At 43.7% G+C, this 17,701-nt stretch overlaps 1 protein-coding gene across 1 annotated transcript in view; it reads right to left on the reverse strand.

Annotated features, from left to right (window-relative positions):
* LOC110169137 (disks large-associated protein 1-like) overlaps positions 1–17,405 on the reverse strand; it is a 101,677-nt gene extending 84,272 nt beyond the window's left edge. The window contains exon 1 of the mRNA XM_055151402.1: positions 15,897–17,405. Within this exon, the coding sequence (XP_055007377.1) occupies positions 15,897–17,405 (1,509 nt within the window). The remainder of the gene's footprint in view (positions 1–15,896) is intronic.
* Positions 17,406–17,701: the final 296 nt, after the last annotated feature.

Raw genomic sequence — 17,701 nt, forward strand, 5'->3', positions numbered from 1 at the left:
AGAAGGAGAGAGAAAGAGAGAGAGAGAGAGAGAAGAGAGAGAGAGAGAGAGAAGGAGAGAGAGAGAGAAAAGAAGAGAAGAAAGAGAAGAGAGAGAGAGAGAAAAAGAAGAGAGAGAGAGAAAAGAGAAGGAGGAGAGAGAAGAGGAGAAGGAGAGAGAGAAGAGAGAGAAAAAGAGGAGAGAGAGAAGAAGAAGGAGAGAGAGAGAGAAAAGAAGGAGGAGAGAGAGAGAGAAAGACGGAGAGAAAGGAAAAGAAGGAGAGACAGAGATGAGAAGGAGAGAGAGAGAAAAGAAGGAGAGCGAAGAGATGAGAGAGAGGAGAGAGAGAGAGAGAAGAAGAAGAGAGAGAAGAGAGAGAGAGAGAGAGAGAAGAGAGAGAGAGAGAGAGAGAAGAGAGAGAAGAAGAGAGAGAGAAAAGAGAGAGAGAGAGAGAGAGTCTGTGATAAAAGAAGGAGAGAGGAAGCGAGTGATGAGGAACGGGTCAGAAGGAGGAGAGAGATGGTTAACGGGAGAGAAAGAAGAGAGGAGAGAGAAATAAAGGTGCAGAGAGGAGAACGATGGATGGAGAGAGAGAGTGAGAGGAGGCGAGGAAAGAAGAGAGGATAAATGAAGAGATGGAGAGAAGGAGAGAGAGAAAGAGAGAAAGCTGGGAGAGACAGAAGAAGGAAAGAAAGAAGAGAGAGAGAGAGAGAGAGAGAGAGAGAGAGAGAGAGAGAGAGAGAGAGAGAGAGAAGAGAAGAGAGAGAGAGAGAGAAAAGAAGAAGAGAGAGAGAGAGAGAGGAGAGAGAGAAAAGAAAGAGAGAGAGAGAGAAGAGAAGAGAGGAGAGAGAGAAGAAGAGAGAGAGAGAGGAGAGAGAGAGAGAGAAAAGAAGAGAGAGAAAGAGAGAAGAGAGAGAGAGAGAGAGAGAAGGAGAGAGAGAGAGAGAGAAGAGAGAGAGAGAGAGAGAGAAAAGAAGGAGAGAGAGAGAAAAGAAGGAGAGAAGAGAAAAGAAGGAGAGAGAGAGAGAGTGAGTCTGTGATAAAAGAAGGAGAGAGGAAGCGAGTGATGAGGAACAGGTCAGAAGGAGGAGAGAGATGGTTAAAGGGAGAGAAAGAAGAGAGGAGAGAAAAATAAAAGGTGCAGAGAGAGAGAAAAGAGAACGATGGATGGAGAGAGGAAGAGAGAAAGAGGAGAGAAGGAGAGAGGAATAAAGGTGTAGAGAGGAGAATGAGGGATAGAGAGAGTGAGAGGAGGCGAGGAAAGAAGAGAGGATAAATGCAGAGATGGAGAGAAGGAGAAAGAGAAAGAGAGAAAGCTGGGAGAGATAGAAGGATGAAAGAAGAGAGAGAGAGAGAGAAAAGAGAGAGAGAGAGAGAAGAGAGAGAGAAAAGGAGAGAGAGAGAGAAAAGAAGAGAGAGAGAGAGAGAGAGAGAGAGAAGAAGAAGAGAGAGAGAGAGAGAGAGAGAGAGAGGAGAGAGAGAGAGAGAGAAGAAGAGAGAGAAGAAGAAGAGAAAGAGAGAGAGAGAGAAAAGAAGGAGAGAGAGAGAGAGAGAGAGAAAGAAGAGAGAGAGAGAGAGAAAGAGAGAGAGAGAGAAAAGAAGGAGAGAGAAAAGAAGAGAGAGAGAAAAGAAGGAGAGAGAGAGATGAGAAGGAAGAGAGAGAAAAGAAGGAGAGAGAGAGAGAGAGAGGAGGAGAGGAGAGCGTGTCCAGGTGACAGAGAAGCCAGCGCTGCACAAATCCAGAGCTCTATTCTCAGAGATATAAATAAAACACGACATGTTCCAGAGGCTGAAGCTCACACACACACACACACACACACACATGCAAAACACACACGTTTCCATGGAGACGTCATCGCTCTGCCTGGAATGTTCCGCAGTGTGACATTAAACAGCTCCACTTCACATTTATTCAATTACAGGCGCGTTTACAGCTCAAAAAAACGCCTCGAAAAAAACAAACATTCTGACTGTGAGCGGCGTCGCCTCTCCACAGATCTGACCTGGAACTCTGTCCGGTTTGGGATCCATGAAGATGATTTAACGCTAAACTGCGGAACATTAAAGACAAAGCGATAGTGAATTTTGATATAATTTTTGTGTCTTAATTAACGTTATTAGTTTGTACGACCAAAAACGAAAAAAAAAAAGAAAAAAAAAGTCCTTACATTTTTTCATTCTCATTGTCGTTTGTTTCGTACGATCAGAAACGGTAAATATTTGTGCCTTCATTAACATTATTATTAGTTTGTATGACCAGAAATGGAAATAAATAAGAACTAAGAAAAAAAAGTGATGATTTAACACTATTCTGACATTGTAGAAGTCTTAAAAAAAAACAAGTATAAAGTGTTACGTTTGAAAGATCTCGAGCTCTGGAATGAATGAATTAAGCATTAAATTTTGTTTGTTTTAATTTATATTTAGTCTCTTATATTTACAGTAAGTCGTAAGTGAAATTGTAAATGCAAACTTGCTTTTCTTTCTTGGGATTCTGTCATTGTTTAACAGGGTTTGGCGTTATAAGAACTTTTTACTTGTGAAATAACGAATGAACGGTTATTTCAAATCTGAGGAAACGAAGGACTGAGAGGGACTGAAACGTGGCGCTAATAAAAGAAATGAAGAATGAGACCGAGTTCTGGACTTTTTTCTTTCTCTTTTCAGTTTTTCTGGTAACGTTTTAGTTCTTGTAAAGTTTTTTTTGTAAAGTTTTCCGTATTTCTTATAAAGTTTTCAGTTTTTCTTGTCAAGTTTCAGTTTTTGTAAAGTTTTTTGTAAAGTTTTCAGTTTTTCTTGTCAATTTTTTTGTAAAGTTTTCAGTTTTTCTTGTAAAGTTTTCAGTTTTTTTGTGAAGTTTCAGTTCTTCTTAAGTTTTTTTGTAAGGTTTTCAGTTTTTCTTGTAAAGTTTTCTTGTAAAGTTTCAGTTCTTGTCAAAGTTTTCAGTTTTTCTTATAAAGTTTCAGTTCTTGTAAAGTTTTCTTGTAAAGTTTTCACTTTTTTCTTGTGAAGTTTCAGTTCTTGTAAAGTTTTTTGGAAAGTTTTCAGTTTTTCTTGTAAAGTTTTTTGGAAAGTTTTCAGCTTTTCTTGTAAAGGTTTTACTTCTTGTAAAGTTTTCTTCTAACGTTTTCAGTTTTTCTTGTAAAGTTTCAGTTCTTGTAAAGTTTTTATTAAGTTTTCAGAAGGAACTTGTGAACAAGAGTCACATTTCAGAACATGTTTGTACCGATCTAAACTACATTTTTTGTACAGTTTTTGAGCAGAAGATGAGATTTTGTTGTTTGTGGGGGAAACTATGGTACTTAAAAAACTGCAGCTTTTGTGATTTGCTAATTGCATTCATTCAAATTTCAATTCAGTTGTGATTAATCTTGAGGGTTCGAGCTGATTTTTCTGAGTTTACATGAACCTCTCGAACGTTTTTTAAAGCTACAAAAAACCCATCTGACAGACCCTCCACCAGAAAAGTTACACAATGCAGCTTTAACTAAGACTAGCAGTTCATACACTTACCTTGATTTAAGCCTTAACCTTTAACCTTTCCTGTTCACACTGATTCATTATTTTCAAATAATAAAGATAATTTCACACAGATTCAGATTCAGTTGCACTCACGCACACACAGGTTAACACAACAGTTTAAATACAATACAATTTGATTCAATGAAAAATGCGGCAGGTTCACAAAAGTCCCTCAGACCAGTCGAAATTTGTAAAGTAATAAAAGTATAAATGCAAAAATTAGTATTGTACAAAGAGGAAGCGTTGTGGGGCTGCACAATTTTGATTTTGATCGTGAATTTGTGATTAGAATTGCAATATATGTTTAAAAAGTAGAGTTTTGTGACAATTAAATTTGACAATGTTAGTAATATTTTAGCTTTTATGTGCAGTTTAACTCTTATATTTATAGTTTTTTTTTTTTGTATTTTTGAGACTGGCGTGAGGTTCATTTGTGAATCTGCCTCATAAAAAGTGCAGGAAAAAGAGAAACACCAGGAGAAGTATGGATCCTACAGAGAGTAAGGCTGCTATGGACTACGGCGCTTACTGCTCTACACACAGGAAACCACAGCACGAGAGGCGCCGCCAAAGTAAAAGAGGGGAGGAAGAAGAGAGGGCCAGGGTCGCCAAAGTAAAAGAGTAGAGGAAGAAGAGAAGGCCAGGGTCGCCATAATAAAAGAGGGTCAGTGCTGCCAAAACAACATAACAGGTACCTTCAAAATAAAAGAGTAGGCTTCGCCAAAGTAAAACAGGGGAGGAAGAGAGGGCCAGGGTCACCAAAATAAAAGAGAGGAGGAAGAGAAGGCCGGGGTCGCCAAAATAAAAGAGGGCCAGGGTCGCCAAAATAAAAGAGGGGAGGAAGAAGAGAGGGCCAGGATCATCAAAATAAAAGAGGAGAGGAAGAGAAGGCCAGTGTCGCCAAAATAAAAGAGGGGAGGAGGAAGAGAGGGTCAGGGTCGCCAAAATAAAAGAGGGGAGGAGGAAGAGAGGGTCAGGGTCGCCAAAATAAAAGAGGGGAGGAAAAGAGGGCCAGGGTCGCCAAAATAAAAGAGGGGAGGAAAAGAGGGCCAGGGTTGTCAAAATAAAAGAAGGGAGGAAGAGAAGGCCTGGGTCACCAAAATAAAAGAGGAGCGGAAGAAAAGGCCAGTGTCGTCAAAATAAAAGAGGGGAGGAGGAAGAGAGGGTCAGGGTCGCCAAAATAAAAGAGGGGAGGAAAAGAGGGCCAGGGTCGCCAAAATAAAAAGAGGAGGAAGAAGAGAGGGCCAGGATCATCAAAATAAAAGAGGAGAGGAAGAGAAGGCCAGTGTCGCCAAAATAAAAGAGGGGAGGAGGAAGAGAGGGTCAGGGTCGCCAAAATAAAAGAGGAGAAGGGTCGCCAAAATAAAAGAATAAAATAGAGAGAGCAACAGTGAACTTCAAAATAAAAGAACAGGGAAAGAGGAGGATAAGGTTCTTTCAAAATAAAATAACTAAGGGGAAGGACTGGACGCCTTCAAAATAAAAGCAGGGAGCAACAGGGACCAGCACCGCCAGAGTAAAAGGACAGGTGCCTTCAAAATAAAAGGAGGAGGAAAGAGTGGGGGTGAGGCGCTTTCAAAATAAAAGGAGCAGAGAGGGGGCCAGGCGCTTTCAAAGTAAAAGTGGAGGAGGTGAGTGAGGGAGAGGGGGGCTACTCTAGAGCAGTGTTTCTTCTCTCGCTGTGGATCACACGGACTTTGAAACGAGACTCGAGGTTTTATTATTATTATTTTATTTATTATTATTTAGATTTTAAGTGTTTTAATCGTTATAATCGTTTATCTCATCGTGAAAATACAGAAGTAATTTGAATTTCCCTGATATTTATATTAAACAGTGTAAATTATGAGTTTAGACCTGGTTTAGTCCTGCTCTAGACCGAGGTTAGTCCTGGTTTGGTCCTGGTTTAGTCCTGGTGTAGTCCTCGTTCAGTCCTGGTTCTTATCTCCTCTCTGCACTCACAGCCTGAGGAGGTTCAGTCCTGATTTAGTCCTGTTTTAGTCCTGGACTAGTCCTAGTTCAGTCCTGTTTTAGGCTTGTTTCAGTCCCCGGTCTAGTCCTGGTTTAGTCCTGGTTCTTATCTCCTCTCTGCACTCACAGCCTGAAGGAGGTTTAGTCCTGGTTCAGTCCTGGTATAGTCTCGGCCCAGACCTGCTTTAGTCCTGTTTTATTCTTCTTTTAGTCCCGGTCTAGTCCAGGTTCAGCCCTGGTTCTTATGTCCTGTCTGCACTCACAGCCTGAAGGATATTTAGTCCTGGTTTAGTCCTGGTCCAATCCTGGTCCATCCCTAGTTCAGTCCTATTTTAGTCCTGGTTTAGTCCTGATTCAGTCCTGATCTACTCCTGGTCTAGTCCCAGTCTAGTCCTTGTTCAACCCTGGTTCTTATCTCCTCTTTGCACTCACAGCCTGAAGGAGGTTTAGTCTTGGTCCAGTCCTGATTTAGTCCTAATTCAGTCCTGATTCAGTCCTGGTCTAGTCCTGGTCTATTCCTGGTCCAGTCCTGGTCCAATCCTGTTTAGTCCTGTTTTAGGCTTGTTTTAGTCCCGTTCTAGTCCTGGTTTAGGCACTCAAAGCCTGAAGGGGTTTAGTCCTGGTCCAGTCCTGGTCCAGGCTCAGTGTGTGATGTGAGCCTGAGGAGATTTATTTTTAGTCCTAGTCCAGTATTAGTCCTGGTCCTGGTCCTAGTCCTGGTCCTGGTCCTAGTCCTGGTCCTGGTCCAGTCCTAGTCCTAGTCCTGGTCCTGGTCTTTCCTGTCTTCTGTGAGACTGAATAGATTTAGTCCTAGTCCTAGTCCTAGTCCTGGTCCTAGTCCTAGTTCTAGTCCTGGTACTGATCCTGGTCCTGATCCTGGTCCTGGTCCTAGTCCTGGTCCTAATCCTAGTCCTAGTCCTAGTCCTGGTCCTGGTCCTAGTCCTGGTCCTGGTTCTCGGCATGTTCTCTGGTCCTGGTCCTGGTCCTGGTCCTGGTCCTGGTCCTGGTCCTGGTCCTAGTCCTGGTCCTGGTCCTGGTCCTGGTCCTGGTCCTAGTCCTAGTCCTGGTCCTGGTCCTGGTCTTAGTCCTGGTCCTGGTCCTGGTCCTGGTCCTGGTCCTGGGGAGATTCGCAGCTGAAGATTTGTGCTTTTAGAACAAAGAGTATTTCTCTCACTCCACATCACACCGCTCGTCCTCTTCATCGCCCGACTCCAGATCACAAAAAAAAACAAAAAACACAACGCTTTTCCAGTCCCGGTGTCCACAGCCCCGAAGCCAGCGAGGTCCAGCCCAAAACCAAACGTGTAAAATAAAAAAAAATAAAAAAACACTGATACGAGCTCAAATTTTCACTTTTGTCTCCGCGTTAGAGCGACCGGATTTTCAAAATAAAATAAACTTGAACATCCCCGGTTTGATAAAAATTGTAAAACGAGAGCGAGATTAAAGAAAAATGTTCAGTACCGTCACGTTTTCTTTGTGTTTCTGTTCGATTTTAAGAAGATTGTTCACAGTTTATGTTTCTTTTTACCTTTGGCAGGGATTAAATTGTTCAGAAATAGGGACATTTCCTGGGTTTAAACCTGGTTTAATCCTAGTTTAGACCTGGTTTAGACCTGGTTTGGTCCTGGGTTTATATCTGGTTTAGTCCTGGTTTAGTCCTGGTTTAGACCTGGTTTTAGTCCTAGTTTAGACCTGGCTTAGACCTGGTTTAGACCTGGTTTAGTCCTAGTTTAGACCTGGTTTTAGACCTGGTTTAGACCTGGTTTAGTCCTAGTTTAGACCTGGTTTAGACCTGGTTTGGACCTGGTTTAGACCTGGGTTTAGACCTGGGTTTAGACCTGGTTTAGACTCGGTTTAGACCCGGTTTAGATCCGGTTTAGACCTGGTTTAGTCCTGGTTTTAGTCCTAGTTTAGACCTGGTTTGGTCCTGGGTTTATACCTGGTTTAGTCCTGGTTTAGACCGGGTTTTAGTCCTAGTTTAGACCTGGTTTGGACCTGGGTTTAGACCTGGTTTAGTCCTGGTTTAGTCCTGGTTTTAGTCCTAGTTTAGACCTGGTTTAGACCTGGTTTAGACCTGGTTTAGTCCTAGTTTAGACCTGGTTTTAGACCTGGTTTAGACCTGGTTTAGACCTGGTTTAGTCCTAGTTTAGACTTGGTTTTAGACCTGGTTTAGACCTGGTTTAGACCTGGTTTAGTCCTGGTTTAGACCTGGCTTAGACCTGGTTTAGACCTGGTTTAGTCCTAGTTTAGACCTGGTTTTAGACCTGGTTTAGACCTGGTTTGGACCTGGTTTAGACCTGGGTTTAGACCTGGTTTAGACTCGGTTTAGACCCGGTTTAGACCCGGTTTAGACCTGGTTTAGTCCTGGTTTTAGTCCTAGTTTAGACCTGGTTTGGTCCTGGGTTTATACCTGGTTTAGTCCTGGTTTAGACCGGGTTTTAGTCCTAGTTTAGACCTGGTTTGGACCTGGGTTTAGACCTGGTTTAGTCCTGGTTTAGTCCTGGTTTTAGTCCTAGTTCAGACCTGGTTTAGACCTGGTTTAGACCTGGTTTAGTCCTAGTTTAGACCTGGTTTAGACCTGGTTTAGACCTAGTTTATTCCTAGTTTAGACTTGGTTTTAGACCTGGTTTAGACCTGGTTTAGTCCTGGTTTAGACCTGGCTTAGACCTGGTTTAGACCTGGTTTAGTCCTAGTTTAGACCTGGTTTTAGACCTGGTTTAGACCTGGTTTGGACCTGGTTTAGACCTGGTTTAGACCTGGGTTTAGACCTGGTTTAGACTCGGTTTAGACCCGGTTTAGACCCGGTTTAGACCTGGTTTAGTCCTGGTTTTAGTCCTAGTTTAGACCTGGTTTGGTCCTGGGTTTATACCTGGTTTAGTCCTGGTTTAGTCCTGGTTTAGACCGGGTTTTAGTCCTAGTTTAGACCTGGTTTGGACCTGGGTTTAGACCTGGTTTAGTCCTGGTTTAGTCCTGGTTTTAGTCCTAGTTTAGACCTGGTTTAGACCTGGTTTAGTCCTAGTTTAGACCTGGTTTTAGACCTGGTTTAGACCTGGTTTAGTCCTAGTTTAGACTTGGTTTTAGACCTGGTTTAGACCTGGTTTAGACCTGGTTTAGTCTTAGTTTAGACTTGGTTTTAGACCTGGTTTAGACCTGGTTTGGACCTGGTTTTGTGTCCGGCAATGAGTGGAATTACCGCAAAAAAAAAAAAAAAAAAAAAAGGGGATTTAGCCCAAAATGTAAAAACAGGAAAATCCCGCCGTGTAATCCATTTATTTCAACAAAGTAACTGTAATCCAATTACCACTCACTGAAACAGTAACTGTAACTGAGTACAGTTACTCATCATTTGTACTCTGATTACATAATTCTGGTACATGTAATCTGTTACTCCCCAACACTGACCACTCACTATAAGAATGTATATATATATATATATATATATATATATATATATATATATATATATATATATATATATATATATATATATATATATATATATTTTTTTTTTTTTTTTTTTTTCCTTTTATTAATAAAATCACCTGTAACTGAACAGATCTCAGACAGACAAGTGTAATGTCACACTGTGTAACTTTTCTGGGGGGTTGTCCATGACCTTCTTGTCTCCATGGAGATAAATGCAGTAGATATTTAAACTATGTCATTAAACTTGTATATTTTGCTTTTATCAAAATGCAAAGGTTGTATTACAAAAAAAACAAAACCCTTTTCTACAGATCTGACTTGTAACTTGGCAGGATGCAGCGTCTCTCTGTCTCCATGGAGGCAAAGCAATATCGCCATGGAAACAAACAGGTGATGGTTCCTACGGCAGAAAAGTGACCAAGTTCACCTTTAACTGTCTCAAGATTTACAGGTTTAACCCAGAGACTGAAGGACTGAAGGTGAACTCACCAAACGACTGTTTCATTTAAAGACTTTATCTGTGTCAGTGTATAAAATAAAACTGTGTCCAGATTGATTTAATTTGAATCAACATCTAAAGAGCCCAAAAACCAGGAACATTTCTAACAGCTGTGATGGAGCCGTGCCACCGATTATTTAGAGGAAGCGTCGACACGTTCAGAGCCAGATCTGTTTTGTTAAAATGCTAAATAAAGGGAGAGAAGTGAAAGATACATTTCTGAGACGTTTTTGAAAAACAGAACTTAAATGTTTTTATTATTTAAAATAAAATGTATTCATATTATTATTATTATAAGATGCATTTATTACATAATGGGTGTTTTTATGGGTTAAAAATGTCTTTAAAAACCTGCATCCTGACTGAGAGTGGAGTCGCCTCTTCACAGATCTCACCTGTAAACTGTTGTGGTGGCGTCTCCTGTTTGTTTCTATGGAGACTGAAACATTTAATGCCATATTTTGGAACATTGTAGGCAAAGAAATGCCAGAAAAGTTACATAATCCAGTTTTAAAAGTGTAAATCAAATGTTATGTCCGAACTTACACACTTCTTCTTTTAAAACAGGTGTTTTCCTCAAATACTTTTAAACAGCAGAAGTAAACGCACAAGCAGTTTAATGTGAAATAAACATTAATACGTCTCGTTTCTGCATTTGACCCACTTTTCTGGGTCTTTGGAGCTAAACGTGTCTGGAGTAGAACACGGAAACCCGACCCAAGTCTGACGGTGTTTCCCATCACAACCTGACGGACTCGGTTGGACTCGGACAAATATTTATAACTTAAGTTGAGCTCTGATCGGACTCGGACACATCACCGCGAGAAGAGATTTGAAATGTAAAATTAAAAATAGCTTAAAGCCTCCACACACGGCTGGATTTTTCAGTCTTTTTTCAGTCAACGATTTTTAACGACGAGACTTAAAATCTCCGATCGCAAAGACTGCACTTGGATCTGTCTGCAGACCACAGGATTTAACGTTGTGAGCGCAGACATGTCAGCTGTTTCCTGTCTCCAGTAAAACCAGTCGCTCTTAGACTCTTAAATCTTCAAAGATCAAACTCTGCACTTTTAGTTTAGATTCAAGTCAAATCTGTGTTATTATTATTTGTGAAATGTGATACAATAGTTCAGATACATGATTTTAAAAGCGTAAAAGATTGGAGATAAAGTCCACAGGAAGTCGAGTCACTGTCGCTTCACCTCGATCCGTGCGCCGTGTGGATATAAACAAACACACGTGAGGAACTACTCCCACCTTTTTACTTAAAAAAAAACAAAAACGCCTCAAACTGGATTAACAGCGCAGTTTTGTGGACCGGGGTCATTATTTGCGGAGGACATTTTCTACGGATGAAACGCTGTGGTTTAAATTCACAACTTTGCGAGAGGTGAGTAATAAAGTCTACTCATTATTTTCGCTGTTTCCCAAGTTTATATTTTGCGTCTCTGTGTCCGTTAGAAGAACACAAACGGTCGGGAGTTACTGTTTCAGTGAGTGGTAATTGGATTACAGTTACTTTGTTGAAATAAATGGATTACACTGCGGCATTTTCCTGTTTTCACATTTTGGGCAGTAATTCCACTCATTGCCGGACACTAAATCAGGTCTAAACCAGGTCTAAAACCAGGTCTAAACCTAAGACTAAACCAGGTCTAAAAACCAGGTCTAAACCAGATCTAAACCAGGACTAAACCAGGACTAAAACCAGGTCTAAACCAGGACAAAAAACCAGGTCTAAAACCAGATCTAAACCAGGACTAAACCAGGTCTAAATCAGGTCTAAAACCAGGTCTAAACCAGGACTAAACCAGGACTAAAACCAGGTCTAAACCAGGTCTAAAACCAGGACTAAACCAGGACTAAACCAGAACTAAACCAGGTCTAAACCAGGTCTAAACCAGGTCTAAAACCAGGTCTAAACCAGGTCTTAAACTAGGTCTAAACCAGGTCTAAAACACAGGTCTAAAAAACAGGTCTAAACCAGATCTAAACCAGGACAAAACCAGGACTAAAACCAGGTAGGTCTAAAAATCTAGGTCTAAACCAGGGTCTAAACCAGGACTAAACCACTAAACTAAAACCAGGTCTAAACCAGGAGGTCTATCTAAACCAGGTCTAAAACCAGGTCTAAACCAGGTCTAAAACCAGGTCTAAACCAGGTCTAAAAAGGTCCAGGACACCAGGTCTAAAACCAGGAACCAGTCTAAACCAGGAAAACCAGGACTAGGTCTAAACCAGGTCTAAAACCAGGTCTCTAAAACCAGGTCTAAAACCAGGTCTAAAAAACCAGGTCTTCTAAACCAGGTCTTCTAAACCAGGTCTAAAACCAGGTCTAAACCAGATCTAAACCAGGACTAAAACCAGGTCTAAAAAGGTCTAAACCAGGTCTAAACCAGGTCTAAATCAGGTCTAAAAACTAAAACCAGGTCTAAAAACCAGGTCTAAAACCAGGTCTAAACCAGGTCTAAAACCAGGTCTAAACCAGGTCTAAACCAGGTCTAAACCAAGATTAAACAAGGACTAAACCAAGACTAAACCAGGTCTAACACAGGATTATGTTACAAACTACATTTTGCGGTGTGTAATCTGTAATCTGTAATCTGTAGTTGAATACATTTTAAAAGTCACCTTCCCAACTCTGCCCGGACGACTGCAAAAGCCTCGTTCTGTCTGGGGAATCTAACCGTGAACCCTGCGGCGGCTGCGAGGCGAGGCTAACCACTCTGCCACGGCGTGCTCAGACTGTTGTTGGTTCAGATGTTTCTCCCGCGTGGTCCTGATCTCCCGTAAGCCCCAACACAAACACACATTTACAGACAGACTCTCCCTGAGCCCAGACAAATGCCGCCGGATTTCCTCAAACTCCACAAACAAACACGGAATTTCACTGCGGCGAAATTCGAGAGCAGAAGAGGAAGAAGAACGAGGAAAAACACAGAGTTTAAAGGTTTAAACTGACTCTTGTGAGCTTTAAAGAGCCTAATATTATTTCTGATTTATGTTTTAATATCGTTTCCTCGTCACAAACAGACCTGGAGTTGTGTTTTTTTTTTGTTTGTTTCATTCACACACGTTTAACACACAAACCCTGCAGATTTAGGCTCTTAGGTTCTTCTCTCAAACTGAAAACACTCTATTCCACCTTGTGATGTCATCATGTGGTGATAGAGGAAGTGCTCCACTGTGTTTTTAAACTCCACACACCTTCACTAGAATCGTTTGGATCATTTCAGTGCTGGAATTTCCACTCATAACTAAAGGTAAAAGGAGCTGTTCACTTAAAGGTTGTATAGAGGATTTTCCAAGGAACGAGAAATCCAGCGACTGTTTGTCCTTTTTCAAATGTTGCGCATGCGTGAAACCACCCCCCCTCCCCTACAGCTCCTACGTAGAACACCTCCTCCCGCCTCCTCTTTACGCCAGAAAACAGGTTTGTTTACAGCCGGTGCACATGACTTGTAAACAACTAACTACAGTGTTGGTTAGGCAAGACGGAGAAGTGAGGAGCGGGGGGAGGGGGTGTGCGGACATTTCGTGCCTGGATGAGAAGTGAGGAAGGGAGAAGAGCGGAGCAGGGAGAGAGGAGAGAGGAGAGAGGAGAGGGGAGCGGTGCGCGGAGATTTCGTGCCCGAGGAGTGAGGAGGAGGGGGAAGACGGATCGGGCAGCGGGGAGAGGAGCAGGAAAGGGGAGCAGAGAAGGTTGCGCGGAGATTCAGTGCGAATGAACTAGCTACAACACGCAGCAGCAACCGGACTCTTTCTTTGCATTGAAAATTACGTTTTCAGACATAGGATATCGCTTTCGTGTCCTGAAAAACGTTTGACTAGCTCTTGGAAATAAAGTACGTTTTCATAATAAGCAGAAGTTTCCTGTCCAGGAGTAATTTGTGGACCAGTGCGTCAGTCTTTAGACCCTGCGTCTGCTTCAGTCGCGCCATCGCTGGAATGAATCTCCAGAATCACCTTAGTTTGGCTTCGCTGCTTTTCCCCTTGTCTTCTTCTTTCAGCGACCTCAAAAAACGGACTTTCTTTTGCGGCGAACTGCTCCTGGATTCTTGTCGCCATCGCAACAAACTTTGTGCGAACTGCGAGGAAGATATAGGTCAAAAAAAGCCGCTAAGAACTGTTTGCGTTGGTGGAGTAAACAGCGTCTGTGGCGTCTGTGGACTGCGTGACAGTCGTACGTAAACCACGTACCGGCGGCGCAGGCAAGTCAGTTACGCTAGAAACGTAGGGAGTTTGATTGACAGCCTGTCAGCTCACAGATAACGAGGCAGTGTCGTTATCTATTGGCAAATGTTTAGCCCCACCACGTCCAGAGTTGATGAATTTTTATTCTCTTTTTTTTGGTCATCATAATTACAAGGCTACTGCATCTCTATAATCTATCACTGACAATTTGAAACAAAAAAAAATCCTCCATACAACCTTTAACGTCACAAGTTGGAAAAGAGCATTTTGAGTTTTGGAGATGAAGACAGAATAATAATAAAGTGTTACTCATAATCTGTGTCATTCGTTTGTTTGTTTTTCAAAATAAAACCAAAAATAAGAAAAGAAAAAAAATATATATATATTTTCTTCATTATTTGTCTCCAAAACCAAAATGAAAAAATTGATAATTCATTTTTTTATTTTTTTGATTTTGTGTTTAAATGAAAAATGGAAATTTCCGTAACTGTGATGCTGGACAATCTGTGTATCATTTGTTCATTTGTTTTTCAATATAAAACCAAAAATAAGAAAACGAAACAACAGTTTTCTTCGCTATTTGTCTCCAAAACCAAAATGAAAAAAAGGATAACATTCGTTTTTTCAGTTTTCTTTTTGTGTTAAATGAAGAATGGAAAAACGGATAACGTCCGTTTCCCGTTTACGTGACTTCAGTGACTGCGATGCCGAACTTTTGCACCGCGTACGGACTGAATCAGGACTGATCCAGGTCCGAGACCAGACCGAGACCAGAGCGGGACTGAGACCGGGACAGAGCTGCTCTGGTCCTCTGCGCTCAAGAACCGCGGCTGGTTCCGAGGTGGAGCAAAGTATCCGACTGACGCTTCACACCAATGAAAATGAATCGAGCTTTTGGTTCAAATGGACCAGGTCCGGGATCAGACCGGGACCAAAGCGCTACTGAGACTGGGGACCAGACCGGGCCTGAGACCGAGACCGAGACAAGACCAGGACCAGACCGGGACCAGACCAGAGGCTCAGAGCCCACAGCAGGGCCGGAGCTCGAAGCTGAGGCTCGGAGTCAAAGCTTGGAGTCCGCCCCAGTCCCGCTCTGGTCCTGGTCTGGTCCCGCTCTAGTCCCGGTCTGGTCTCGGACCTGGATCAGTCCTTATTCAGTCCGTACGCGGTGCAAAAGTTCTTCATTTAAACACAAAATCGAAAACTGAAAAAATGAATCGTTATCCATTTTTTCATTTTGGTTTTGGAGACAAATAACGAAGAAAACTGTTGTTTTTTCGTTTTCTTATTTTTGGTTTTATATTGAAAAACGAAAGAACGAATGATACACGGATTCTGGACTTTTGCACCCCATACGGACTAAACCAGGACTAAAACAGGACTGAACCAGGACTAAACCATTTCAGTCCTGGTCTGGTCCTGGTCTGGTCCCAGTCTAGTTCAGGTCTGGTCCCTATCTCAGTCCTGGTCCTTGTCTAAGTCCTGGGCTGGGCTCAGTCCTGGTTCAGTTCGTTATCCATTTTTTCCATTTTTCATTTAAACACAAAATCGAAAACTGAAAAAAAAAAAAAAAAAATCACTATATGTATTTTTTTGGTTTGTTTTCATTTTGGTTTTGGAGAAAAATAATGAAGAAAATAGTTGTTTTTTTCGTTATCTTATTTTTGGTTTTATTTTGAAAAACGAATGAATGATACACCCACAAAAGTCTATTTAACATAATATTGGACTTTCAAGTCATGCTCAAAACGCTCTGTTCCACCTTGTGATGTCATCAAGAAGCGGTAGTTTTCAAGCGAACATCTCCTTTTACCTTTAGTTTAGTAGAAATAATTTGGCAGTTCCAGGACTGAAATGACCCAAATGTTTCTAATGAAGGTGTGTGGAGTTTAAAAACACAGTGGCGCACTTCCTGTATCGCCACATGATGACATCACAAGGTGGAACAGAGAAGAAGAAAAATACAGCGTAAATCTGCGTTAAACGTGTGAATGAAACCAAAAAACACAACTCCAGGTCTGTTTGTGACGAGGAAACGACATTAGATTAAAATACGTTAATTACGGGTGATTAAAGGAGATGTACCGGATTTTTTTTTCACCGTGTATTTAAGCAAAACTGATGATTTATTGAGGTCAAAATACGTCCGCTTCTCTCTCCAAATAAATCCTAAAAACGGTTTGAGACTGGACCGCACCGGCTTAGAAGAAACACTGTTGTGAGATTGTGAATGGAGGGTGGAGACTACATCGTGATTGGGTGATTGGGGTGAGGGGGGCGGGGACAGGTGGGACTTTACCTGTAGGAAATGCTGCTGCTGACTGGCCTGAGCTTTCACTAGCGCTCTATCTAGGTTTAGGTTACCGGCTGCGGGGCTCTGGGGTCTCGTGTGCTGGTTGGTGAAGACGTCTCGGGCTCTGCTCACCGTTAAACTGGACGACCACGCCCCCTTCTTGTCCCTCCCGTCCGCCAAACTTAACGGCATCAACGCGCCGCTCGACCTCTCTCTGTCTCCTCTGTCTCCTCGCTCTCCTCGGTCCATCGGCGTGGGCGTGTTATTGCTGCTCGCGCTGATCCCCGGCGGCGCGGGCGCGTACTTGCTGATGACGTCGTTGCTCCTCGACACTTTGAGCGGCTGGTGAGCGTGGTGGTGCCCGTGGTGGTGGTGCCCGTGGTGGTGCGCGTGGGACGACGACGACGACGAGTGGTGCCCGTGGTGCGAGTGCGAGTGGGTGAGCGGCGTGTGCTCGTTCAGCGTGCCGTACGGGTCCATCATGCCGAAGTACTGCTGCGACTGCGACGCCGTGAGCGGGGTGTGCGGGTAGCCGGGGTCGGGCGGCGGCGGCGGCTGGCCCGGGTAGCGGCTGATGGTCATGGCGATGGGGGACGGCGAGATGGACGGCGTGGGCGAGGGCGGCGGCTGCTGTTGGTGGTGCGGGTGGTACAGGCACAGCTCTCGCTCCAGGTTGTCGTCGGAGCTCCAGTAGCCGGACCCGGGGGCGGAGGCGGAGCCGTGGAGCTGGTGGTGGTGGTAGTGCGCGCGGTGCTTGGGCTCGGCCGACCGGCAGCGCTCTCGGCTTTTGCTGCGCTTCCGATGGCGGCTGCCTCCTCCTCCTCCTCCGCCGCCGCCGCCCGGGTTCGATTCGCCGTCCGGGCTCGCTCTGGCGCCGCCGCCTCTCTCCCCGCCCACCCTGTCCCCGCCCATGACGCTCACGCTGCCGTTGCTCGGCCCCTTGACAGACGGCGTGTGGTGCGGGCCTTCCAGCGAGTGCGATTTCGTGAAAAGCTTTTGGACGGAATGAACCAGATGCCTAATCCTGCCCGGGCTGTCGTTATTATTGTTGTTGGGCGGCATCGCTCCGCCCGCGTGCGCCACCATGCCCCGTTTGTACTGCAGCGTGTGGTACCCGTCTCTCGAAAACGACGATTGCCGCTCGAATTCGTAGTTCGCCGGGACTCTGGTCGGGGTTTTCCCTCCGTAGGCGCTCCCTCCTCCTCCTCCTCCTCCGCCCACGTACGGGACGACCGCCATGCTTTCGTCTTTGCTGTCGGCGTGGTGAGACGAGGAGGTAGAGTGGCAGCGGCGCGGGAAGGTGCCGTAGGGGACGATGCTGTTGCTGTCCGACGGGTACCCGGCGTGCTGGGGGTTGTAGTAGGACATCTCGGCCGGGTTGGGTATCTGGATGGGCACGGGCATGTCCATCTGGCTGATGAGGAAGGGCTTGCGGTCCATGTGGTGCCCCATGTGGTCGTAGGAGGGTTCGTAGGAGACGAGCTGGTGATGCGCCCGGCTGCTCAGGCCCTTCATGGCGGAGGGGGGGGGCGGGGGTCCGGGAAAGGCCGAGGGGAGGAGGGACTATCCCTGAGAGAGGAGCACCGCAGCCTGAAGAAGAAGAAGAACAAGAAGAAGAAGAAGAAGAGAGGGTTAGAATTCAAACAAAAGAGAAAATGCACAACAGTATTAGGGATCAGTCTGTGTGTTCATTTGTTTTTCAAAATAAAACCAAAAATAAAAAAATGAAAAAACAACAATTTTCTTCATTATTTATCTCCAAAAAAAAACAGATAACGATTCGTTTTTCGATTTTGAGTTTAAATGAAGAA

This window comes from Boleophthalmus pectinirostris, unplaced genomic scaffold, assembly GCF_026225935.1.
Source record: "Boleophthalmus pectinirostris isolate CB_2022bp ecotype Guang Dong unplaced genomic scaffold, ASM2622593v1 HiC_scaffold_16, whole genome shotgun sequence".
Taxonomy (NCBI): Eukaryota; Metazoa; Chordata; class Actinopteri; order Gobiiformes; family Gobiidae; genus Boleophthalmus; species Boleophthalmus pectinirostris.